Here is a 22,757-nt window from a genome sequence, read left to right as displayed (position 1 = left end):
GCCTTTGGGAAAATCTTATTCATTAGTGCAGCACATGTATTATATATTGTAACTCTTAAGCCATCAAAAGATCCCAGTGGTTTTTTATCAAGCTGACTCTCACTTTCCTCCTGTTCATTATCCAAGTTTGGACCAAATGGGTACTACTTTGCCATCGACCCCAACGGATATGTTCTGCTACATCCCAACCTTAAACCAGAGGTATGACATTTTCTGGCTCTCTCTTTTTCTCTTTTACTTTCTCTCTCTCTCTTTCTCTTTCTCTTTCATCGCCGCATGCTTCATTGCCTTATTACACAGGCTCTCTATACCTGTCAGCAAGAGCTGGGGAGATTTTCCAGCCCTGTGTGTGTGTGTGCGTGTGTGTGTGTGCGCGTGTGTGTGCGTGCATGCGTGTGTGCGTGCTTGTGTGTGTGCGTGTGTGTGTTTACATGTGTATGTGTAATTGTGCTGTTTGCCTTGGCTAGACTCTTCTATGAAAAGGTCACCGTTTGGCTTTTGGTGGAAATGTTTGAACATGACTCAGAGTCACTTCATAACCACCACAACAATGCACAGAAAAACACACCCACATCTGCATGTGTTTCCAATTTGTTTGACGACAACTGCAATTGTTTGCTTGGGAACTTCACAGTCAATTTACACAACTTACTTTTGCAATCTCTCTGGAAATATATGAGTGGGACAAATCTATTCACAACCTTTGATTCCAGAGAGGCATGTGACTACGTCTGTTATATGTTAAACATTTTTTTTAGAAAGGATGTTAGAAATCACCCATATCCAGCCCATGAAAGTCATCAAACTAATTCGATCAGGGGTAGGGTCTTATGAAAATAGTAAGTGGTACACATATGTTAGAAGTTTTATTGTATTTTGAATTTCTCTTTGTGTAGAACTTTACATTTCATGAACCCGTGACCTTGGACTTTCTGGATGCAGAACTGGAGGACGAGATTAAAGTGGAGGTAAGCCACATTATCCATCTCTTTGAAACATCATGTCCGACGCACTCTATTTGTACAATATTCAGAGACAATTGTCTGTTTTGAAGGATGACAGATATGACATTTGCATGCAGTTTGTTTTTGAAAACATTTGATATTTGATGACATAGAATCATTGTCCTAGACAAATGCTGTAGACATCCAATGTGAATGCTGGTAGCTTGAATTTATGTTTTTTTTTTTTTTTAGATTAGAAAGAGCATGATTAATGGGGAAAAGGGCGATCGTAACTTTTCTACACTTGTGAAGTCCCAGGATGAGGTAATTCTTCATATGTTTTACAGAAGAGACACATCATATATCCAAAGCCTGAATGTTCACATTGTGTCTCGATCCCTCATTTGTAGAGGTACATAGACCGAGGTCGCAGAACTTACACCTGGGGCCCTGTTAAAGATACTGGCTACAGGTAGTGTGTATATGTGTGTGTGGCTGTGTGTGTGTGTATGTGTGTGTGTGTGTGTGTGTGTGTGCACGTGCACACGCATATCTGTGTCTGTTGTGTGTCTGTGTTAGTGCAGATGTCAGCCATGTTTAAGACAGCACATGTCTGTGAGTGTTTCTCACCCAGCGTGTGTGGTGAGTGTGTGTGAGTGGCATGGGCACCTTTGTGCTTCTTGTCACCAGTAGGGGGCACTGTTTACTCCTCTGCATGATTGTCTCATTGGAAAAGTTTGTTCAATAGTGGAGTGTAGACCCCATGTCTGAGCTTTTGCCTCATAGACAGTCCAATGACAGTGTTGTTTATCTGATGATCAACCTGGTGTTCAGCTCCTGCAGAATAAGAATTTTAATACCTCTACTCTGGTTTTGTGTTTCTCCCTCTTCACTGCATCTCTGCACATATCTCTTTCTCTTCCTCTCTCTGTTTCATTGACTCTCTCTCTCTCTGTGTCCACAGTCTTGCTTTGGTCCTACCGGATTACAGTCTTCATTACATCCAGCCAAGAATTGGAGACACCATCACTCAGGCCAAATGTAAGTGTCATATTATTTGCACTGAACAGACCCATTGAACCTTGTTAAGATCCTGTATATATACTCATTTTTAACTTTTCACAGAAGTGAATAGATGCTCGAATCTCAGCTCAGCTTAGAGTTACTATCCAGAGAATGCCAGTCCTCAGCAACCTGCCCCAAACCTTCCTCATCTCCACCCCCTGCCCCAGCTTACACTGTTACATACACACTTCTCCACATAAACTGTATTAAAACAACAACAACAATAACATAAACAATAAACATACATGAATGAATAAATGAACACATGAATAATAACAACAACAACAACAACAGCCACAACAACAACAACAACAACCACAACAACAACAACAACAACAACAACAACAATAATAATAATAATAATAATAATAATAATAATAATACATGTCCACTGTGCCTACCTCCCTAATTCTGATAGTTTTTATTCCTCATTTTGGGCACATATACAACCATTCAGGCCTCAACTTCTTCAGTTGTGGTGTTTTATGAAATTTTATTGGATTGTGGACTATAGGGCTATATAACCACATAGTTAAGCCACCATTTCACACAGATCCACCTCTGCTCCCATGTTTCAGTGCAGTACTTCTCTCCCTTCTCTTATGTGGCTTAAAAAATTAAAAAAATATATGTACATATATCCTTTAGTCTATCATTACGATACAATATTCTTATTCAAAGCTCCATGGGTTGAATAAAATATTGTGTGATCCCTTATGTTTTTTCCTGTCCTCCTACTACCCCTTCTCTCTCTTTTCCTCTCCCTCTCTGATCCCATCTCATCTCTGTTTCTCTGTAGCCTGGATGCCCTCAGTCCAATCTGGCAAGTATTCTCTTAACGTTCACCCTTGGTCACCTGCTTGGCTCTTTGCGATGCTCACGGCTTACTTTGATTTAAGTCCACATAAAGCTAGAGCAGCTGTCCTTCTGCAGAACAAGCCTCACTCATATATTCCAGTGCTGACACACAGGAAAGGGTTAGAACCACTTGTGTGTCCCAGGTTTGAAAAAACAAAAAACAAAACAAAAAAAACCCTCATACTTTTACACTGAATCTATCCTGAACATACATCTGACTTCACAGCCTCACACGCTGCCTCGTACCTTATGAATGCAGGTAGCTAATGCTTTGCATGCAATGCTGCCGCCCATCTTAACAGGTCTGTTTGGACAACAATGTGTTTTCTGCGTATTAGCGTTGTCTTTGCGTAGATTTGTGTGTGTCTGCGTGGGTGCGGGTGTGTATGATGGGTAATGTGTTGGCAAAGTGTTTGCAGGCTCCCCACCTGCCGTCGCTTCGCACACCACTCTTAGAAGTGGTTCTGGCAGTAAGGTACAAGATTCACAAAGCCAAAGGATGTTTGCGTTGTTTACTGGCAAAGCCGTAAAAGAGAAAGCCATGAGTGAGCTATGACACCACAGAGAGTAGAATTACTTGGTGTCTCTTGTGAAATTGTGTTTGGGCGGTTAGTGGATCACAAAGGAGCCAAACGAGACTCCTGAGAGTGCAACTCTCCTGTCTCACTTTGTATTTCGTGCCTCTTTTCTCCTTCTCAGTGGCCAAATATTTACCTTTTAAAAACACTTTAATTAGACACTAATCATGTGAGTGAGTCACGTGCCTGAGGTGGTAGTGTAGTTCACTGAGAGTCATGTACTTCACTGTGAGCCTCCTGCAGCATATGGACAGTTCAAACACACACAAAAAAAAATCGTTTTCATGGGGGTGAGGGAAAAACCTCCACCCCCAATTCATGAGACCAACAGGCTTTGATTTTTCAGATTAAAACTGGAAAGATATCATGTGTTGTTTCATGACTGTTTTTATGTCTGAAAATGACGAGGCTGCGTAAAACAGATTTGGAAAATAAAGAAAGTAAAGGATAAACTAGTGAAGAAGAAACAAGACATTTGTGTATTTATTCACCTATCAAACACAGAGGCTCTCTAATGTATCTTGTCATGTGTTAAAAGAAAAACTGAAAGCTGGGTCAACAGCCAAACCATGAGAAAAGCTGTGGAATAGTTCTGTCCTTCTGAGCTCCATTTAGGATAAAAATATGAGAAACAGATTCCATAATTGTTGTTGCACTGGTGAGTGCAGTACTGTGTGAATTTTGCTGCTCATGTGAATACATTATTCATTAATAGTCCCATTGTCTGATCACACAGACAGGGCCATGAGAATGGCCCCACCACATTTAAGACCACTCACTGCCTGTGTCCTACCACTGTCTCTTCACACACACACTGAGTGGAAGCCTTTTGATCGCTGTACAATATTTTTATTCAAGGCTTGCTCTGTGAATAAAATATTGTTGACCTTTGAACCCTGTGGTTTTACCCTATTTCTCTGTTTCCCTCTTCCATGATCAATCTCTCTCACTTGTACTGTGCGGGATTTGACCTTCCAGAGAAAAGCGGCAAGTATTTTTTCTCTCTCTCTCTCTCTTTCTTTCTCTCTCTCTCGCTCTCTCTCTGTCTCTTTCTCTTGTGTCTCTTTCCTCTTGTTCTAGCTCCCAGCATGCACACTAGAACCTTTCCCACGCTTGACACTGTTCCTTCATTCAGTTAGCTGATGTACATCTATTCACTACAGTCAATTCAAGAATGGTTCATATCACAGCCCTGCTCTGAACTCCTCTCCTTTAGCTTGTCCTACATCTTGTCAAATGCAGGATGTGCCAGGTGAAAGACGACCACTCCTTTGTTATCTCAAAGATCTCTTTGGCAAGCACCAAGGATCATGAATTTTATAATACACAAGAGAAGAAATGACACTATAAATAAACTCAGTTTTGGGGAGATATCAGCATATTTGTGATGACCTCGGGACAGATTTCAACCAGAAACAAAAAAATTTCCCCCCCCTTCAGAATTTTTTTCATTGCTACTGTTTTGAATTCTCTTCCAGCATCTCATATACCCTTACTCTCCTTTAGTTTCTGAAAGCTTGCAGGTGGACAACTTTGAAGAATATGGATACACCTTTGTAGCTGCAAGGTCAGTAGGTGAATGAGACTGTTTTCCAGATAGATAGAAGTTAAACAGTCTAAACCAATCGAGTGCAACATGGCAGGTTTACTCTCTCCATGCAGGAGTATATTCTGTAAGGTTTGTTTCTTTGTATAGTCTTTATTTGACAGGATGGATCTGGATTCAGAGGTGTTTGTCTGGCCTCATGTCTATGTATTCAGATCATTTTCGCTGATACCTTTTCTTCTCAGAGATTACTGCAAGGATCTGAAACCATCTGGTAACAACACAGAGTTTCTCATCAACTTCAATGAATACATTGACAGGAAAACACCCAATGACCCACTGTGTAAGTACCTAAGATGGGGTTTACACTTTACAACTTTATGAGGCTTATCAGTATTTAAAAGGTGTTCAGAAAATACTCTGTGTACTTTATTCGACGTGGTGTTCTTAATGCTTATATGTTCTTAATTAGTTATGCTCTTATTATTAAACATTATTAAATAAAGTGTTCTCAGAACATTTTACAATAGATGGATCGTAGTTCTCTAATGTTCTGGATGGTGTAAAAGCAATGAGTTGCTTTGAGGGTGAAGGTTTTAATTTTAATCTGATGACATGTATCATTTGGTCAAGTTATAAATGTTGCATTACGGTGTATAGTTAGTTTTGCAGCATGTATCCCAGAAATGTGAGGAGAGAAAGAAAAACATGATTATGGTGCACAGCAGTGTTGCTGCAGGGATAGCATGGCCAAACTTAACGCTCAGTCAAAAGCAACTGGCGTACGTTTGATATGGTTAAGTACTAAATACCTCACTGCCCTAGGCTATTGGTCTTTGTTTCGTGCTTACAAGTGTCAACAAAATATGACAGTAGCCTTTCCAGTATATATTAACAGACAATAATGGTCTGTCATCATGTCAGTAAACTTTTACCACAGTTTGCACTCGATGGTTAAGTATCCATAAATGTTTTACATTACATCTGCTTGTTTACTCAAATTATTATTATCCTTTACCTTGACACCATTAGGGTACTGCAGTTAGAAAGTTGTGTAATAACATGATGATTGTAATTTGATATTCCTGAATGCTTCTGCTAGTTTACCTGAAGATAGTTGGCTAATTACTTCAAGGATTTATACCACCATTGTAAAGCCTCTGTCACTATTAGTAGAGTTCATATTTTATTTTTGTATTCTTTATATTATATAACTGGATGGAAGCACTTTTTTTTAAATAAAGGACCATGCTAAGTGGAATCTCTGTTTTTGCTGTGAATCAGGTATCAGGAATTGTGGAATTTCATACTATTTGTATCCTAAAATTTTACTATCGTGTCATCCATAGCCAGCGGTGGGTATTACACTGTAAAATCTAATTGGGTTTTTTTTTGCCACCCACTTATCGTTGTGTGTAGCAATCTTGTTAACCTTAGAAAGTTTCCTGACATCTGATCAGGCCTAAAAGACACACTATCTGCCTTTATTCCTGAGTAGTGGAACATCAGATAGATACAGGTGTGTCAGGCAAGTTTTGTCTACCTGTGTTTTAAAGATGTGATCAATCATCAGAACTGTGTCGGTGGTTGTGATGTCTCCCTAATTATAACTGCGGTTCTTTAGTGCATATATGTATGCTGTGATTTATAGTAGAGGATGAATGGCCTTTATGAGACTGCTTTCTCCCCTCCCTCACTCCTTTTTGATCCTGTCACTGTAGGTGTGGTAATCACTGGGCTCAGAGCACATATGTTAACATGTGGGCTGAGCTGTAATATACCTGCATGCCCCTTTCCCTCTCTTAACCAGAACCAATTACCCTGTGTCAGTGAGAGAAAGCAGGACATGTCAGAAATGGAAAGAGAGGGGAAGAGAGGGGCTGTGGAGAAAGGGTGACTGAAAAATGCAGTTAAAAAAGAAAGAAAGAAAGAAAGAAAGAAAGAAAGAAAAAAGGAAAAGAAAGAAAAAAAAGGCCCCTTGATGGCTATTTCAGACTTGCTAGCAGACACCTGAGGGGTGTGTGCTTGTGATTGCACTATGTTGTAAAAGTTTTCATCCTTTTAATCACTTTCTGAGCCAGGGGTTCTCTCATTCTCAAAATCCTTTAATAATTCTGAAGCCTAAAATAAAAAAGCTAAATTTAACCGCTGCCATTGTTTTATTTGTCGTCATGAATTTCATAATTCTCCTTTATGATTGTGTTATTTTTAGGATACGATTGTCTTGTTCAGCCTCAACAGAGGCAGATCAGTGGATATGAATTCCTTTGCTGTATTTAATCAACTCTAATGAAAACCACAGGAATGGGGTGGGGAACAGAATAAAGTGTTGTACCAGCTGCTTTCTCTGATGTGTGTGTGGTGTATGTCATAAAAGGCTAACCAAGACTCAGCATTAATGGACTGTAGCCCAACGTTTTAACTGTTCAAAGTATACAAAGTGGCCAAAAAAGCCTTAATGCTTTGATCATTTATCGCTGTTAAATGGTGTTGAGCAATACAGACATGTTTAAAATCTCAGAAAATTAATCTTCACCTTACTTTTTCTCACTTTCCCTTTTTTTTTTTTTATGAAGTTACACTCTTTAATAACTTTCACCTTAGAGGTCACAAGCTGGAATGCTGTCTCATTACCCTGAGTCAGGCAGGTATTTCATTTCTTGCCCTCCCCCCTCAGAGACATTATGTCAGGGACTCTATGCAACTGACTCCGTCTGATGTGTCATTGCTGGTCACTGATCTTCCATCAGAAGTCATTCCCATCCCCTCTGGAGTGGGTGACTGAGTCATATCGACTCTAACTGCTCAGATCTGGAGGGTCAGCGTCTGAGGCACAGAGATAGTGTTGCCCTCAAACATGATGCACTCTAATGGTCATGGTCAAAGAACCAAAGATAGCGCTGAACTCAAGCTGACTCACTCTTTGTCAATAGTATTCTTACACATTTTAATGATCTTAAGCGATTGTTAAAGAAAGTATCATGTAACTGTTTTTGCTCATATGTCATTTGCCATTTCAGACAAAAAAAGAGAAAGTGCTTGAAAGCAAACCCTTTACATTCAATGCAAGACAAGGCAAACCGCAGCTCCAGTACTTTAAATATCATCTCTTTTCCTAACCAGTGTCTGATATCCATGCCTCTTGTTGTACAGGCAATGCAGTCCTGGTAAACAGACTGCTACTGGATGCTGGAATCACCTCTGAACTTGTTAAACATTGGAGCCAGCAGTCAGTGTGAGTCACATGTCCTCTCAAATGTACACACTCGTGCTCTCATGCAGGTGAAATGATCATTTTCAAGGCTGATCAGATGTGAACACGTATGATTTTTACTTTCCGTGTTGAGTAACCATGTCTATAAAAGCATGTTAACCCTACTTTTGCTGCCACTCTCAGATTGTTTCAAGAAGTCATGATCTTATGACTGTATATTGAATGTATACTGTGCATTTGATGTCCTTTTTCAGGAATGACAGGATAATTTCCAAATTTGTGGCCACAGATGGAGGAATCACAAGAGTCTACCCAAGCAGGTACAACAGTTGAATGACAACGAACTGTTATTTGAGTAGCAAACATGTAACAAAATTCTTTAATAACAGCTGAATGCAAAAACAAAAATGAAGGGTTACGATCTCTCTGATTGTGTTTGTGTGTTCCAGTGCTGGCCCGGACTGGACCAAGAATGTAGAAACATATGCAGAAACATATGAGTTCAGCTTCTACAAAAGGAACCTAGACAACGATCTTTATGTATTTACACCATCAGTTTACGTAGACAACAGTAAGTTTCTCTCTCCCCTATCTGTAGCTCTCCTCAATTTGAGTGTTTGTTTTCATGTACATGAATTTTGTCAATCGTGCTGTCCTTTGGATTTGGTTACTTCCAGATTTTTCTTTTCTTTTTGTGTATCAGATACTGAAAGTTCCATTTTAGTCAGTAAAGCTGTAGATTTGGATATTGATGGAGTCAGACTCAAACCAGCAGGTAAGACGTTTCATCAACAATGGTTAAATAGATGTTCTGAAATCACAATGTATAAAACGTTCTCATTGCCAGTCAAATATTTTAGGACTGCATGGATTGAGTGCAGATGAACAAAAATCTACTATAATTTTTTTTTTCTTTTTCCTTCACTCACAATAATACTACAGTGATGGCAAAAATCTGCCTGAATATTCCATTGCTGCATCAGAAATATTGTTTCAAGGCCTTGAATGCAGACAAGTTGCACATACTCAAAAATGTAATCGATGAGTGAAAAAAATTGTTGTTGTTTCCTACAGTGGTTGGGGTTCAACTGGACATAAACAGATGGGTAGATGTCTTCATAAATGCTACAATGAAGACAGATGTAAGATCAGTACAATGTCAGAGTGCCACTGCTCTTTTAAATGGCCTTCGCATAATGTCGTAATGCTTTGCTTTAGTCTCAAGTTTAGGTATTAGCCTTTAACAGTGTATTGTTTCCTATGAGAATGAATATGACAGTCAATTCTGACTCATTTATATTGAGACTTAAAATCTGTGCTCATTCTCATAGCCCTCACGATGTAAAGAAGAGATCTGTGGCTGTCGAAGAAATGATGCGGTGAGATTCATTTGTTATATTACTCATTTCTAATCATGTCATCTAATTCTATGTAGTATGCATACATACATAAATATACATAAATTTGAAGTGTTGTTTTTTTTGTTGATACGTCATCGGTTAGCTAAAATGATTCAATTTTTACTTATCAGATAATGTAATTACCCCTGGATAGAACCATATTATTAGTCGCATTGTTAGTTCATTTCTGTGTCATTATTGATTAGAAATTATGATTTTGTCTCACAGTTTATTACATTATTTGGTTTTATTAAATTATATGTGAAAAAGCTCTCATCTTATCGTGATTTATTGTGTTATCAGATATCACTATATTATTGGTGGCTACAGACTATCAGATTCTTTCATCTTTTCAGTCTTACTTGCTGTTTCTCTAATCCCTCCAATTTCTTTCCACCTCATTTCCTCCCACAAAACCTCTCTCTCCCTCTCTCTGTCTGATTTTAGGAAATTGACTGTGTTCTACTGGATGACGGGGGTTTCCTGGTCATGTCCAATCAGGATGATTATATCAGTCAGGTAGACACTGCTCTCCCCCAATCACCTATTCATCTATCATATATCAATCTGTCCTCTTCCTTACTGCCCCCTGATGCCCTCCCTGCTATAGCAGAGTGAATGTTTTTAATGGGAACCAGTGAATGCCCAATCAGTGCTGGCTGTGTACTGGATAAATCAGGTTTCTGGTATTTGACAGGGAGTGACTTAAGTGGAAGGAGTAGACGTCTTGTTTGCAGGAGGTGAACTGACCCTAAATCATATTTCGTCCTTTAGTGAGGGTCAGCTCTCCAGGGCTTGGCGTTCTGACTGTTAATTCATTATTTGTATAATGGCACATGGAGAGGTGAAGGGGGAGGGTTTTATGCATTCAGAGATTTATATGGCCTCTGGAGCACCACAACCTACTGCTCCCAACAAAAACTGTACTCTTAGACTTAAAGTGTGTGTGTGTGTATGTGTGTGTTTGACTAAACAATGAGCGTACCCCCCACACACACCCCCAGCACAATCACCACCAAAATACACTAACTTCAGAGATCTTAGAATTGCCATGCCATTATCTTTTCCATATCCTCTCACATATATTTTAATATGTGTCAGTATGTGTTATTGATGTTAAGGCATGAAATTCCTCATTCAGAAGACTGTGTTTGTGTATTCTTCTCAGACTGGGCATAGTAACGTTATTGTATTGTTTGTGCGTGTGCACATGCACGCGTGTGTGTGTATGTATGTGTGTGTGTGTATTCTTCTCAGATTGGGCAGTTCTTCGGTGTGATTGACCCTATACTAATGAAGAACCTGCTCAACATGTCCTTGTTCTCCTTCAAGAAAACCTATGACTACCAGTCAGTGTGTCCTCCTAAAAGAGAACCTAAAGCAGCTGCTGGCCCTCGGTCTGTGTATGTTGTAAGTCACACCTTAACTGCTCTATGAAAAGTTCATCACAGTTTGTCATCACTAATCTAGGTGAGAGCTGATCTCTGTTATACACACACCATACAACTGAACCCTGACTTTCTTTAAAAAACTTCCTTATTGCCTTCACTTCCTTATTGGCTTTTTTCTACCAACATTCATATCATGCGAGTACCAGTCCAATGCTTCCATCGGACTCACTTAGCCATATATCACTTTATGATCAATGATGAGTGATTGTCTTTATACAAAATTTCTCTTCATCAGTCTCACAACCCAGCAAATGTGGAAAGTGTAAGTGATTTACCCAGTTACATGTCATTGTTCTTTGATTCAGCTGAATAGGTGTAAGTCACGCAGGTCTCTCTGATCCGATGTGTACAAAGCCCCTCAGGCAAGGAAAACAGGGTGACTAAACAGAAGAGTCAGCACCGTATCAGCGCCATACAAACTTGCATGCTAATCATAATTAAAGCAGCCTGACGCTAATCCAACGCAGGATCTTCTTGTCGTTCCTGTTCGTTTTCCTTCTGTTTATAGATTTACACTAGCATCTGTTGTGGTCTGCCGTGAGCTAATTTCCTCAGCGGCATTTGGCATAGCGTCTGTGTATCTGGCAGTGTGTCTCATGACACTTTTCCAACAAAATCAGGATGTTTGAGTACTTTTTTCCTCAGGATGGAGGAAGTTAAGTTTGGAAAAAAAAAACATGTCAGGACTCATATCAGGTTTTTTTTTTGTGTTCCACAATCATTGCTATACACTTTGGAACCTTCTTTGAATTGTGGTCTGTTTGTCCTTTGCAGCCCACCATAGTGGATATACTGAATGTGGGTTGGTGGGCGTCTGCTGCTGCATGGTGAGTTCTTCCCCTTTTGTCACAACGTGGCTTTAAGGTCAGTCCTAAGGAGCATTGTTCTCACTTATTTACCTTACTCTTGCTTCCAAAACCAAGATGCACTCATAGCTGCCATCTCAATTTTCTGTTTAGTTTACAGTTAGAACATAGTTCATTTTTCCAGACGCTGTTCATTACCACTAAGTTTGTGGTTTGAGTTCAAGGACAATAAATATTGCGTTTGTCATTATTAATCGCATTGCTAAAATGTTTCGTAATGAGTGAAAAAACAAACAGTTCTTTAAGACGTAAGAATGTATGTCTTTGATTAGGGTTGTGGTTTTTCACTGTGATGTGTCATTCTATGCAATAATCTTTTGCCTGTTTATTTTGATTTCTAGGTCAATACTGCAGCAGTTGTTTGTTAGCATAACATTTCCCAGTTTCCTGGAAGCAGGTAAGAGCCTGAAGTCTGGAAGTGATTACTTCCAAAAAAGGACAAAATGCTTGTTTGGAGTTTGGAAGACATCTGTTTGTCATGTAGTATTATGGACATTATGATAATAATAGATGATGAATACTTACATAGAATAGTGTAATGTGGTTGTTATCTTACAGTACCACAGTATGTCAAGAGCAATTCACTGTGACTTTTAGATAATGTCATTGCTGTTTACTGCATTTTGGATAAGACTATGTGTGTTTAAGACTTTGTGTATGTGTGTGTGTGTGTTTATGCGCATGCGTGCATGTGTGTGTGTGTGTGTGCGCGCGTGCGTGCATGTGTGTGTGTGTGTGTGCGCGCGCGCGTGTGCATGTGTGTGTGTGTGTGTGCGCGCGCGCGTGTTTTTGTGTGTGTGTGTGTGTGTGTGTGTGTGTGTGTGTGTGTGCGCGCGTGTTTTTGTGTTTGTGGGTGTTTGCATGTCTTTCACAGCGGAGCCGGATGATGACCTCTCTGATTCTGAATCTCTGGAGAGTTGTATTACGGAGCAAACTCAGTACTTCTTTGAAAACAATGACAGAACATTCAACTCAAACATTGATTGTAAAGACTGCACCAGGTGAGAGACTAGCCACACATGACCGCTCACACATATTCTTTCTCATACCCTCTCTCCACCCAGTCTCTACCCTCTCTCTCTCTCCTCACATGCACACTGACCCACAGGACCCTAAAGGGGGTCATTAAATTTAACATACCATGAATCAGGAATAAATCTAACAGTTGGGACCACCGTCTTGGCAGCTTGTATATGGTGCTGTAACGTCCCTGTGTGCAGAAAGACGGTGTGCCTGCTAGACACTTGGTGCTGAACATTACCCTCAAAAACGTCGTTTTTTAATGAGTACCATAAAGAAACAGAGCTTCTGACCTGCCCTCCGTACAGCCGGCACTGACTGACTGGCAGACTTACTGACTGACAGACTTACTGACTGACTGACTGACAGACCAACTGACAGATGGACTGACTTACGACTGACTTACAACTGACTGACTGACTGACTGACTTACGACTGACTTACAACTGACTGACCGACTGACTGACTGATTGACTGACCGACTCACGACTGACTTAAGACTGACTGACCGACTGAGTGACTCAGTGACTGACTGACTGACTGACTGACTGACTGACTGGACTGAATGACTGACTGACTGACTCATGTTTTGTGTTGTTTTACCCATAAAGGTATTCACATTTCAACCCCTGTTTTGTTTGTTAGATCATGTTGTCAGTTTCAGTATGCAGTATAGCATCTTTTGTGTTTACTGATGCCACATCACAAGTAAAGCAATTGATGTGTGGTTAATCTACATTGCATGTGTCGCTTATTTAAGGTATCAGTTTAGCCCTCAGAATGTTCAAAACCTTCCAAAAGATCCAGTATAGGGAGCACTTACTTTAAAGTAGCACCTTTAACCTTAACATTTTTGGTGATCACAGTGTTAATTCTCCTATAACACACTGTAACCAATAGAGCCTCATCGTTGGCTGCAAGAATAAATGGGTGTTCAGCTTTTGTTGGGTTTTCTTCAAAAAACTTATGAACTGTTCTGCTTTTGTGTCCCAAAATCTGGTAATATACTACCAATTAGTTTGTTTTCGTTGATAATTTATTTTTGATTTGGGAAACGTCCTTGATCTTTGAGTAAAGCTATGGAGTAAAACAAAAAAGAAGTCACTTAAAAAATAACAAAGATACCACATAAGGAAAATACGTCCTGGTAAATGGGTTTGAAGGTATTTGATAAAAGATTTTTCCTGTCTGTTTGACATTTGGAAGTGCACATGTATGTCTTCAGCAGATGGCTTTCTCACTGTAGCTCATCTGATATTGCAGGCTTTTTCATGCGGAGAAACTCTGGAAAACAAACCTAGTATTTGTCATCGCAGAAGCTAAGGAAACCTGCCAAAGCTGTGATAAAAGTCCACTGATCCAGGCCGAGCAGCCTTGTATCCTTATGTTGATTGTGAACACTGTTTGTGTGCATATTAATAATTATGTTCAATGAAAGATATGTATCTTTTTTTCCCATTTTCCCCATTTTTCCACTCCAGTTTTTTTTTTAAATGAGTTTTGAACAGTTAAGATTTCTGAAGCAAGATGATGAGAATGCTAAGTCTTTCTCACAGAGAGACACCTCACTTTTGCCCTGTACTAGATGTTATATGTAGTGTAAGATTGCATGTCACAGCGAAACTCATTACTATGCACTGTAAGGAGTTTAGAATTTGAGGGATGTTTTATGGTTCGTTGTTCAGTCTAGCTTTACTGTACTTTCCTGAATGGATTACCGTAGCCACAGGTCCAGATCCCTGCCTGTCATCCCACAGTCCCCGCTACCGGAAGGGTCCAGACGTCTGCTTTGACAACAATGAAAGTGTATGTAACTCATTTTGTCCTCTCCCTTCTTTCTCTCTCTCTCTCTCTCTCTCTCTCTCTCTCTCTCTTTCTCTCTCTCTCTTTCTCTCTCTAAAATGAACAAAACAACATAAAAGAATTCAGGAAGATGAAAAGATAAACAGTGCATGTGCTTTATGTCTTAACTCTTAATATTGCTGTTTGTCTTCTGCCCATCACTATCAACAACCGTTTTTTCAAGATCTCCCACGCATGCATTCACTTATTAATAATTTTATTGTAGAGAGCCAAAAAGAGAGACAAAATATCTTTTGGTGTGTGTCTGTGTGTGAGATCTTTGTGCTTCAGTGTCTTTTCTCTACTCACAGTTTCACCACAACTCTCAAAACTCTCACAATTTTCTCTCAGACTTTTTTTCTTAACTCTGCTCTTCTTCTCCCTTTCTCTCTTGCACTCTTCATGAGTTTCTCTGACTGCTGACTGTGGAATGTTTTGCTGCATGACTCTTCCTCTCTCTTTCTCTCTTTCCTCTCTTCCTGCTCTTTGGTTGGTTGCACATTGTTAGGATGAGGTCATTTGCAGGAGAAGTGCTGGCTCTCCATTGGTCTCCTCTCTGCTCATGTTACTGCTGCCACTGTTCATGTGCTGTTTCGGGTCAGTCCCATCTCTCTCTCTCTCTCCCTCTCTCTCTCTCTCTCCCTCTCTCTCTCTCTCTCTCTCTCTCTCTCTCTCTCTCTGTTTCTGTCTCAGTACATGTCTTTCAGTTCATCTCTTTTTTCTCTTTCTTGCTCTCTCTCTTACTTTCTCTCTACGCACTCTACCCATATATTCTTTTAAATCTCTCTCTCTTCCCATATGCATATATCACATATATGTATATGTTTCTCTATCTCTCTGTCTTTTGTTCTTGCTCTTTTGCTATCTCTCCTTTGATTTTCTCATGTTTGCATGTGTCAAAGGGCAGACAATCTTATCTGAGTGCCTCCTAATCCTGAACGCTTAATCGCTTAATGTGCCTGTAATCCCTGCTCTTTTCAAATCAGCTATAGCTAATTTATTTAAAATGAAAACCATCGAGGATGTTTTGAAACCAGTGCATTGTAATTAATCAGTTGCAATGCAGATGTATAGATCTAGAGAGATTTCACTGATCTGTATACAGATCTACTTATATATGATAAAGTTCTATACACACACACACACACACACACACACATGCACACACATGCATATATAAATTAGCTGTCTGGAATGGGCTATCAGGAAAGCAGTACATTAGTTCATATACTGTCTTATCAGCCCCAAGTCTAGTCATCTAATGTGCTGTCTAATGTTGCACTTGTGATGTTTTCTGTTCTTATTTTGCCATGGTAACAGGAACAAGATGTTGACTGTGGGGGGGCATCTGGCCTGAGCCCGCCCCTGTGGTCCATAGCCATCCTGCAGCTGCTACTTCTTTGGCAGCTCATTGGACTCGGACACTGCCTATCATGACCTCGGTGTAGGATCACTCAGCCCTTAAATAATACTAGACATTAACCATATCCTGCCACACGTTTTATTCTCCTCAAGGGTTTGCATGGTAAGAAGGGTTGATACACAAGGAAGAGCTCATGACCCAGGAAGAAAAAAAAAATGCTGTGTGATTATTCACTGCCCTCAAGCTCTGGTATGGAGTAGACAGAAGTGATAAATGGGTGATGATCTTTGAACTGTGACTCTGAGGCCTGACCCTCCCCACATGGGCAAAAGCATGGATGGCCTTACTGTGCCAGGGCATGATGGAGCTACTGGTTCTCCATTAAACTGGCAGTCTGTGACAGGTTCACTGTGCTGTTGTTCTGTGAGATGACAGGGGAAAAAAACCCCACCACTGATATCATCACTGCCAGTTTAGCACTGTATCCTCAAACTTAATTATATGTTTTTTGCTGCAGTTCATAGAGGCTCAGTCATAACTCAGTATAGCAGTTTATTTTTTTGCAAACAGTGATAATGAAACATCCAAATCAAGTCTACACTCGGTCATGTTTAGTTTGAGTCTATTAGAGAAACATGACACACATGCTCCTAAAGATGAGTTTCCACTCTTCCTCCTCTCTCTCCCCTCTCTCAGAGTCAGTCAGGTCTTATCTTACACTACAACCTCTACAGTGGACTGTTGCCAAAATGTTCCCCTAGCCTTCCTAACCGGCTGTAGGGTGACAGTACTCTTTTGGGGCAGCTTTTCAAACTGATCTAATAGTTGACATTGAATTGGACAATTCTTGTGTTTAAAGTTTATTTAATTTTTTTAAGATTATAGCTGCATTTAATGGGGAGATAAACTCAAACTCTACTGGTTTATTTTTATATTTCAATTGACTATCTGTGTGTTCATGTATGACCTCTGTTTTTGTCACACGTTTTGTTCACATGTTCTCCTGTAGCATAGCCAGGCCTTCGCCTAAATCTTTTCTCTTTTTTTTTCCAATATGCCTTGATTTATTCTGCATACATTTTTTTTTTAAATCAGATTTAGACAAAATACTCATTTCTCTTTCAGTATGGGACGATAATAGCATGTGCATTATGCACTACTGTACATTAGGTATGCATATACAAGACATGACACTCTGGTTTAGGCATTTATGAACCATAAAGCATGGTAATCTCTGCATACAGAGCACTTGTTTTCATGAAATACCATATCAGATCATTTCTAACATGAGACATCCAATCTATAGTGCTTTGATACCTTGTATTAACTTTGTGAAGGTTTTAATGCAACTGTCATTAACTGTTACATGTTGTTAAATGTGCTATGTAGCCAAACTGTGCTTACGCTAAGGTAATGAAACCTGCTCACACTATGCAGTCTGTGCACCATTTACACAGCATTGTATATAAAAAAAATCTCCCTATTTCTTCTAAGATCTGAAAACGTTCAGCATGCCTCAGACTATACAGAAACAAATTTTGAAATTCATAATCCACTTCAAAGAGTTGATGCAAGGGAAAAATATATATATTTCCCCATTTTAAACAATATTACAGTGCATCTGAGTATTTCAGTTGACCATATGGAATAAGTGTAGAAATGTTCTCCACCTCAGAAAAAAGATTAATAAGAAATCCGGTGTGCGGTGTATGTGTCTGTGCAAGAGTGTGTGTGTGTGTTTGTGTGTGTGTGTATGTTTTCCTTGTTACATATGCAAGGTATAATGAAGCAGTGGAGTTGATTAGCTTGATTATTTATTATCTTACTTCTCTTTTGATTGCAGTTAATCTACTTATGGCAGTGTTTCTCAGGTCTACTGAAAAGATGGCTGGGCAGTGGCTGTTCTTGACATAGTTCATGTTTATTACATCAGAGCAACATTAGAACAGTGGGTTTGGTCTTGTAAAAAACAAAAGAAAACAAAACAGTTCCAGCATTTAATTTAATCAAAAAGCCTTTGACTGAAATATTCCATTTGTCTAATTTGTCTAATTTGATGGAAAGGGGTGGGGGGATTATGCCTTATGCACCATTTCCAGTGGGCGCAAGCAACTGTGTACCTAAAACAGCGTGGGGCTCCTAACCACTTGATTGTGATCTGTGGGCTCTGCATACGATATAATACATCTCCCTGTAGCTTCCCCATCATCATTAACCATATGATGTAATTAGGTTTGGACTTTAGGTTATGACAAAGAAATCTGCAGTTTTCAGTCTTTCAACACACAAAAGAAGATTCTCTGTCAGTCACCAGGGTTAGCAGTCACTAATGAAACATATTACATCTTATCACCTGTCACTAACCAAATCTCAGTCTGAAGAGATACTGTTCAGAGCCTCAACATTTACAAATATTTAATAATATGAAGTGCCAAGTCTATCTATCTATCTCTTTCTAGCTCTCTCTCTCTCTCTCTCTCTCTGTCTCTCTCTCTCTGTCTCTCTATCAGATATACCTTTACTAACATGTAAATAGCCTTGAGGTCAAAACCTTTAATGGCAGAACTCTCCAGACTCTCTTTGCATTCTGCATGAAGTGCTATGAGTAGACAGTGGAGAGAAAACTAACCTGTGTGTGTGTGTGTTTCTGCTTTTGGTATGTAATGTGGGGAAACAAACTGCTGTAGGTGTTGGTATTTGCATATGATATGGGTCAGCTTCACTGCCTTTCACTTGGGGGGACAGCATTTGGTTCAGTCCTCAATACAGCTGGGAGTATTCTTCAGCCCCCGCATCCCCTCCCCACCTCCCTGCTGTGTCCCTTACATACCTTACCTAACTCAGAGGGCTGTGTCTAAACCTTAACCATAAAAAGAAAATTTCCCAAACTGACCCAAAACCAGCATGTGAAAACATGATGTGTCCTCAAGACTATGGATGATTCAGCTACTATGTGATTGTTTTTTTTTTTTTAAAGAAGTTATATAACGTGGAAAAAATATACATCTTCCTCCTCCATCTTACAAAGAAAGGAACAAGCAATGGTTTTCCTATTGTTTTTAATCTAGTTTGCAACACAAAGTGCTATATCAAATGCTGTCACCTCAGGAATATGATATTTGCAATGTGATTGAAAGTGTTTTTGATGCTTTTGGACTTTACTCTCAAGATTGCGTGTTTTAGTGGAGTGTCTCTTGCCTCCCGCAAATCTGTACGGCAGACTGTCAGTGGGTCTTTTCATCAGTCTCCCTTTGCCTGTGATCCAAACATCCAGCTACTGGTAGAGTTCTCTGTCAGTCTTCTTCTTGGGACCTCCACAAGGCAAATGATTGGTGGGCCTGTCTGTCAGTTTCCCTTGATTGTGCTTTAATACTTTTTGTGAATCTCTATTCATCTAAATCAAATGTGTGTAAATTTGTACAATAATATTATTATGAAAACTGAAAGGAAAAAAGACCTATGTTTATAATCCTGGAGTTGTGTTATTTCATGTCCAAAATGATGTATAATAAAATGTATCAATATCGCCTGTGTTATGGTGTCCAGCTGCAGCTCTGGTTGGTGTTATTTTTACAAATCCCTGTTTTTTCTCTTGAGCTTAGACCGCTGTTGCTTGCATTTGTCCTCCTGCCAAGAAACATTTCCCCAAAAAATGTGTGTGTGAGAAGGAAGCGTAGTCTGCAATTCCTCGGCTCCCCAGTGGCACTTTTCAGTCATCGGAGAGGAAGACAGGGGCCCAGCCAACCACAACATGGGCCAGCAAATAGAGAGAAGTATCTATATGATCACAAACTCACTCTAACTGTGATCTCGGTTCTGCAAGGAGCATTTTTTCCTAAATACATAATCATACATTTGGCTCTTGGTTGTACATGAACACTTGGTCTTTTATGCTGGGTTTTCATCTCTTTAAGCAAGACATCAGCTGATCCAGTAGTGTTACTCCACATTGCTACAGAACCTTAATCCAGCCATTCACAGGCATGGATACCTAAAGACCTCATCCTTACTGCCGTCCTGAGGACCGACTGTCAGCTTGTTTCACTGTTCATTACAGATATTAAAATAGCCCTCCTGGCAATATACCATACACTACATGACTGTAAAAGAACACTTAAATCTATTTGGTGCTTAGGGACATTTAAAATAAGACCAATTACAATACCTCCAGTATTTCCATTTAATAAAAGGACCATTTATATTTGCAAACCAGCTGGGGAAACTACCAAGAAGACATATATAATATGAAATTACATATTTTACTGACTTGAGGGAGGAAATTGGCTGTTAAATTAACGACTGAGGTATTATTAAACCTGTCAGTCTTCTTTTTCTGTATGTTTAAAGCTTAAATCTAAAGTATCTCATGGACTGTAAAAGGACACCATAAACATTTGATTGTGTGTTATGGTATGCATTAAAAGGGAACTCTGCAGTTAATGGCAGTCTTTGGACAGGTGGGAGCATATAAAAGGAATACCACTTCAGCTTATATAGGTATTCACATAGAGGTGTCAGCCATCATTTGACTCATTTTCAGCTGCCTTTTTTTTCAGTTAAATAAATGGTCTAATAATTCTTTTTTTTTTCTTTTTTCTTTAAACCCCCTTCAGTATGTTAATATTTAACCAAGGTTAGTTCACAGGATGTAAAGTATCATTATACACCATGTCAGACACAAATAATCAAGTCAAGTGATCATTTATGTAATTCGTATCTATTTATAGCTGCATACAACGGATTAATCGTGCTCATATCAGATTTAAACTTCGGTCAGCCCAATCACAGTCAAACTAATGTCACGGTCACTACTGAGCAAGAATGCTTTCAGATTTCGTAATTTGTCTAAATTGTGTTATCTCCATTTCTCTGTTACACTAAAAATTGCTGAAAAATTAAGAGGAAGATATGGACAGCAATTTCTGGCAGGATTCATCAATTTTTGGAAGAGACAACCGTCTATAACTAATGCCTTTTTCCTGATGTCTTCCAAAAAGTATCTCCAACTTGATCTTGTCTCCTGAGAACAGTAATCTTGTCTGAACCAAAACAGAAAGCTCTTTTTCCCAAGAACATTATCAGCTAGTGATGAGCATATGTAAACAATTAGAAATCACACATGACAAAACCATACAATACTCTTGCCCAAATCTGACTGACTGCCATGCAACAGTACATGTTTTCACGGGGGACTCTTTTGCCATCAAAGATATTAATGCAACAGGACTGTTCTGAAGATTAATGGTGTAGTATTGACTTTGAGGAAGGTCATTGAAAACCAGCATTTTAACTTCATCCACTGTGAAAGTATCAAACCTCAGATCTCTTGTGAGGTTAGTTTTTTCAGACTTACTTCATGCTTTGTGGCAGAAATTCACTAGTCCAAAAGAGGATTGGATTATGTTCTATATTTGTACATGGATGTCTGAACATCATTTGGTAAAATGCCAGTCTATTTCCATTATAAAACCTCAGTGACTTTTTTTATGCAGCTTTGATCAAGTTTGTTTCGTGTAACAGCGTCTGTGGTTATTGGTTGTTTGGTATGGGGAACTTGAAGTTGGCACTTTATTTCTCAAAAGATCAAATGCCTATTATTAGTGACCATGCAGGATTTGTCTGAGTTCTTATTGTACTTGTCAGCATCCATACACTGTCTCTCAAGCGTTCTTTTACAGTTATGCTGTATTGTTATGCTTCAGTGACCTGAACATGGTAAGTGCTATTGTGCAATATTGCCATCAGAGCTTGTACAATGAGCAGTTTACATTCTTGTGAGGCCACTCACTGAAACACATTACCAGACTGCAATGAACTCAGCAAATACAGTCATTCTCATTAAATACAAAATATCATTATGGCTTAATTGCAAAGCACTCTCCTCTGATGGGAGAAAATGCTCAGTTAAGTGAGGAACCTTTTGTAGGGTATTAACTAACGGCAGTTAGTGATACCATAAGCAGCTAATATTTTACACAAAAATATAACTAAACGTAACTCATTACACTGCATTGTGATGTGCTGTGCTTTTATTTCCCAGGCCAAACTGGAAATCAAAGCATTCAGTTCCCTAGACTACATAAATTTTGTTCAACTTTTTATGGGGATATTTTGTGCAGAAATGTTTCTCATTGTGGAGCTGATTTTGATTCAACACAAGTCTCTTTCGTTATGTAAAAGTGTCCTCAAGTTGAGCTGCCTGTCAAACAGTTAAAATCCGTAATGACGAAGAGCACTACTTAGTGTTTGTCAGTGATCTTTAGCAACCTGCTATGCGTGAGTGTATCAGCATCTCCTTTCAAAGTATGAAATGTGCCTCTCTTCTCCATCCAAGTGCTTACACACTCACACACACATACTCACACACACACACAGATGTACACAGCAGCAGCTGTGTAGCTGGTCTGTGTAGCTGGGCTTTGTGTTGTGACTCATCTGCAGGTCATTTGAAACACGCACCATTTAATGGCTGCAGTCTGGTAGCACTTGTGTTTCATGTCTTTTTATGTTGGCTGTTGTGAAAGTGAATTGGCCCCGTGCTCTATCACCCACGATCAAACCTCTCACAGATGTCAACATGTCCCGCCTCATCAAGTGCAATGACCAGCTT

The 22,757-nt window shown here is 39.4% G+C and overlaps 1 protein-coding gene across 1 annotated transcript in view; it reads left to right on the top strand.

Moving 5' to 3' along the window:
* Positions 1–16,221, top strand: part of cacna2d1a (calcium channel, voltage-dependent, alpha 2/delta subunit 1a) — a 73,378-nt gene extending 57,157 nt beyond the window's left edge. The window contains exons 20-40 of the mRNA XM_030775827.1: positions 127–201; positions 897–968; positions 1,197–1,268; positions 1,355–1,416; positions 1,909–1,985; positions 4,952–5,012; positions 5,237–5,334; positions 8,145–8,226; positions 8,460–8,525; positions 8,655–8,776; positions 8,909–8,980; positions 9,280–9,347; positions 9,537–9,584; positions 10,053–10,124; positions 10,863–11,015; positions 11,831–11,883; positions 12,264–12,319; positions 12,797–12,923; positions 14,206–14,318; positions 14,666–14,748; positions 16,105–16,221. Of these exons, the coding sequence (XP_030631687.1) occupies positions 127–201; positions 897–968; positions 1,197–1,268; positions 1,355–1,416; positions 1,909–1,985; positions 4,952–5,012; positions 5,237–5,334; positions 8,145–8,226; positions 8,460–8,525; positions 8,655–8,776; positions 8,909–8,980; positions 9,280–9,347; positions 9,537–9,584; positions 10,053–10,124; positions 10,863–11,015; positions 11,831–11,883; positions 12,264–12,319; positions 12,797–12,923; positions 14,206–14,318; positions 14,666–14,748; positions 16,105–16,221 (1,749 nt within the window). The remainder of the gene's footprint in view (positions 1–126; positions 202–896; positions 969–1,196; positions 1,269–1,354; positions 1,417–1,908; positions 1,986–4,951; positions 5,013–5,236; positions 5,335–8,144; positions 8,227–8,459; positions 8,526–8,654; positions 8,777–8,908; positions 8,981–9,279; positions 9,348–9,536; positions 9,585–10,052; positions 10,125–10,862; positions 11,016–11,830; positions 11,884–12,263; positions 12,320–12,796; positions 12,924–14,205; positions 14,319–14,665; positions 14,749–16,104) is intronic.
* The last annotated feature ends 6,536 nt before the right edge of the window (positions 16,222–22,757 follow it).

This window comes from Chanos chanos, chromosome 1 (assembly GCF_902362185.1).
Source record: "Chanos chanos chromosome 1, fChaCha1.1, whole genome shotgun sequence".
Taxonomy (NCBI): Eukaryota; Metazoa; Chordata; class Actinopteri; order Gonorynchiformes; family Chanidae; genus Chanos; species Chanos chanos.
This window is presented reverse-complemented; position numbering and strand designations above follow the sequence as displayed.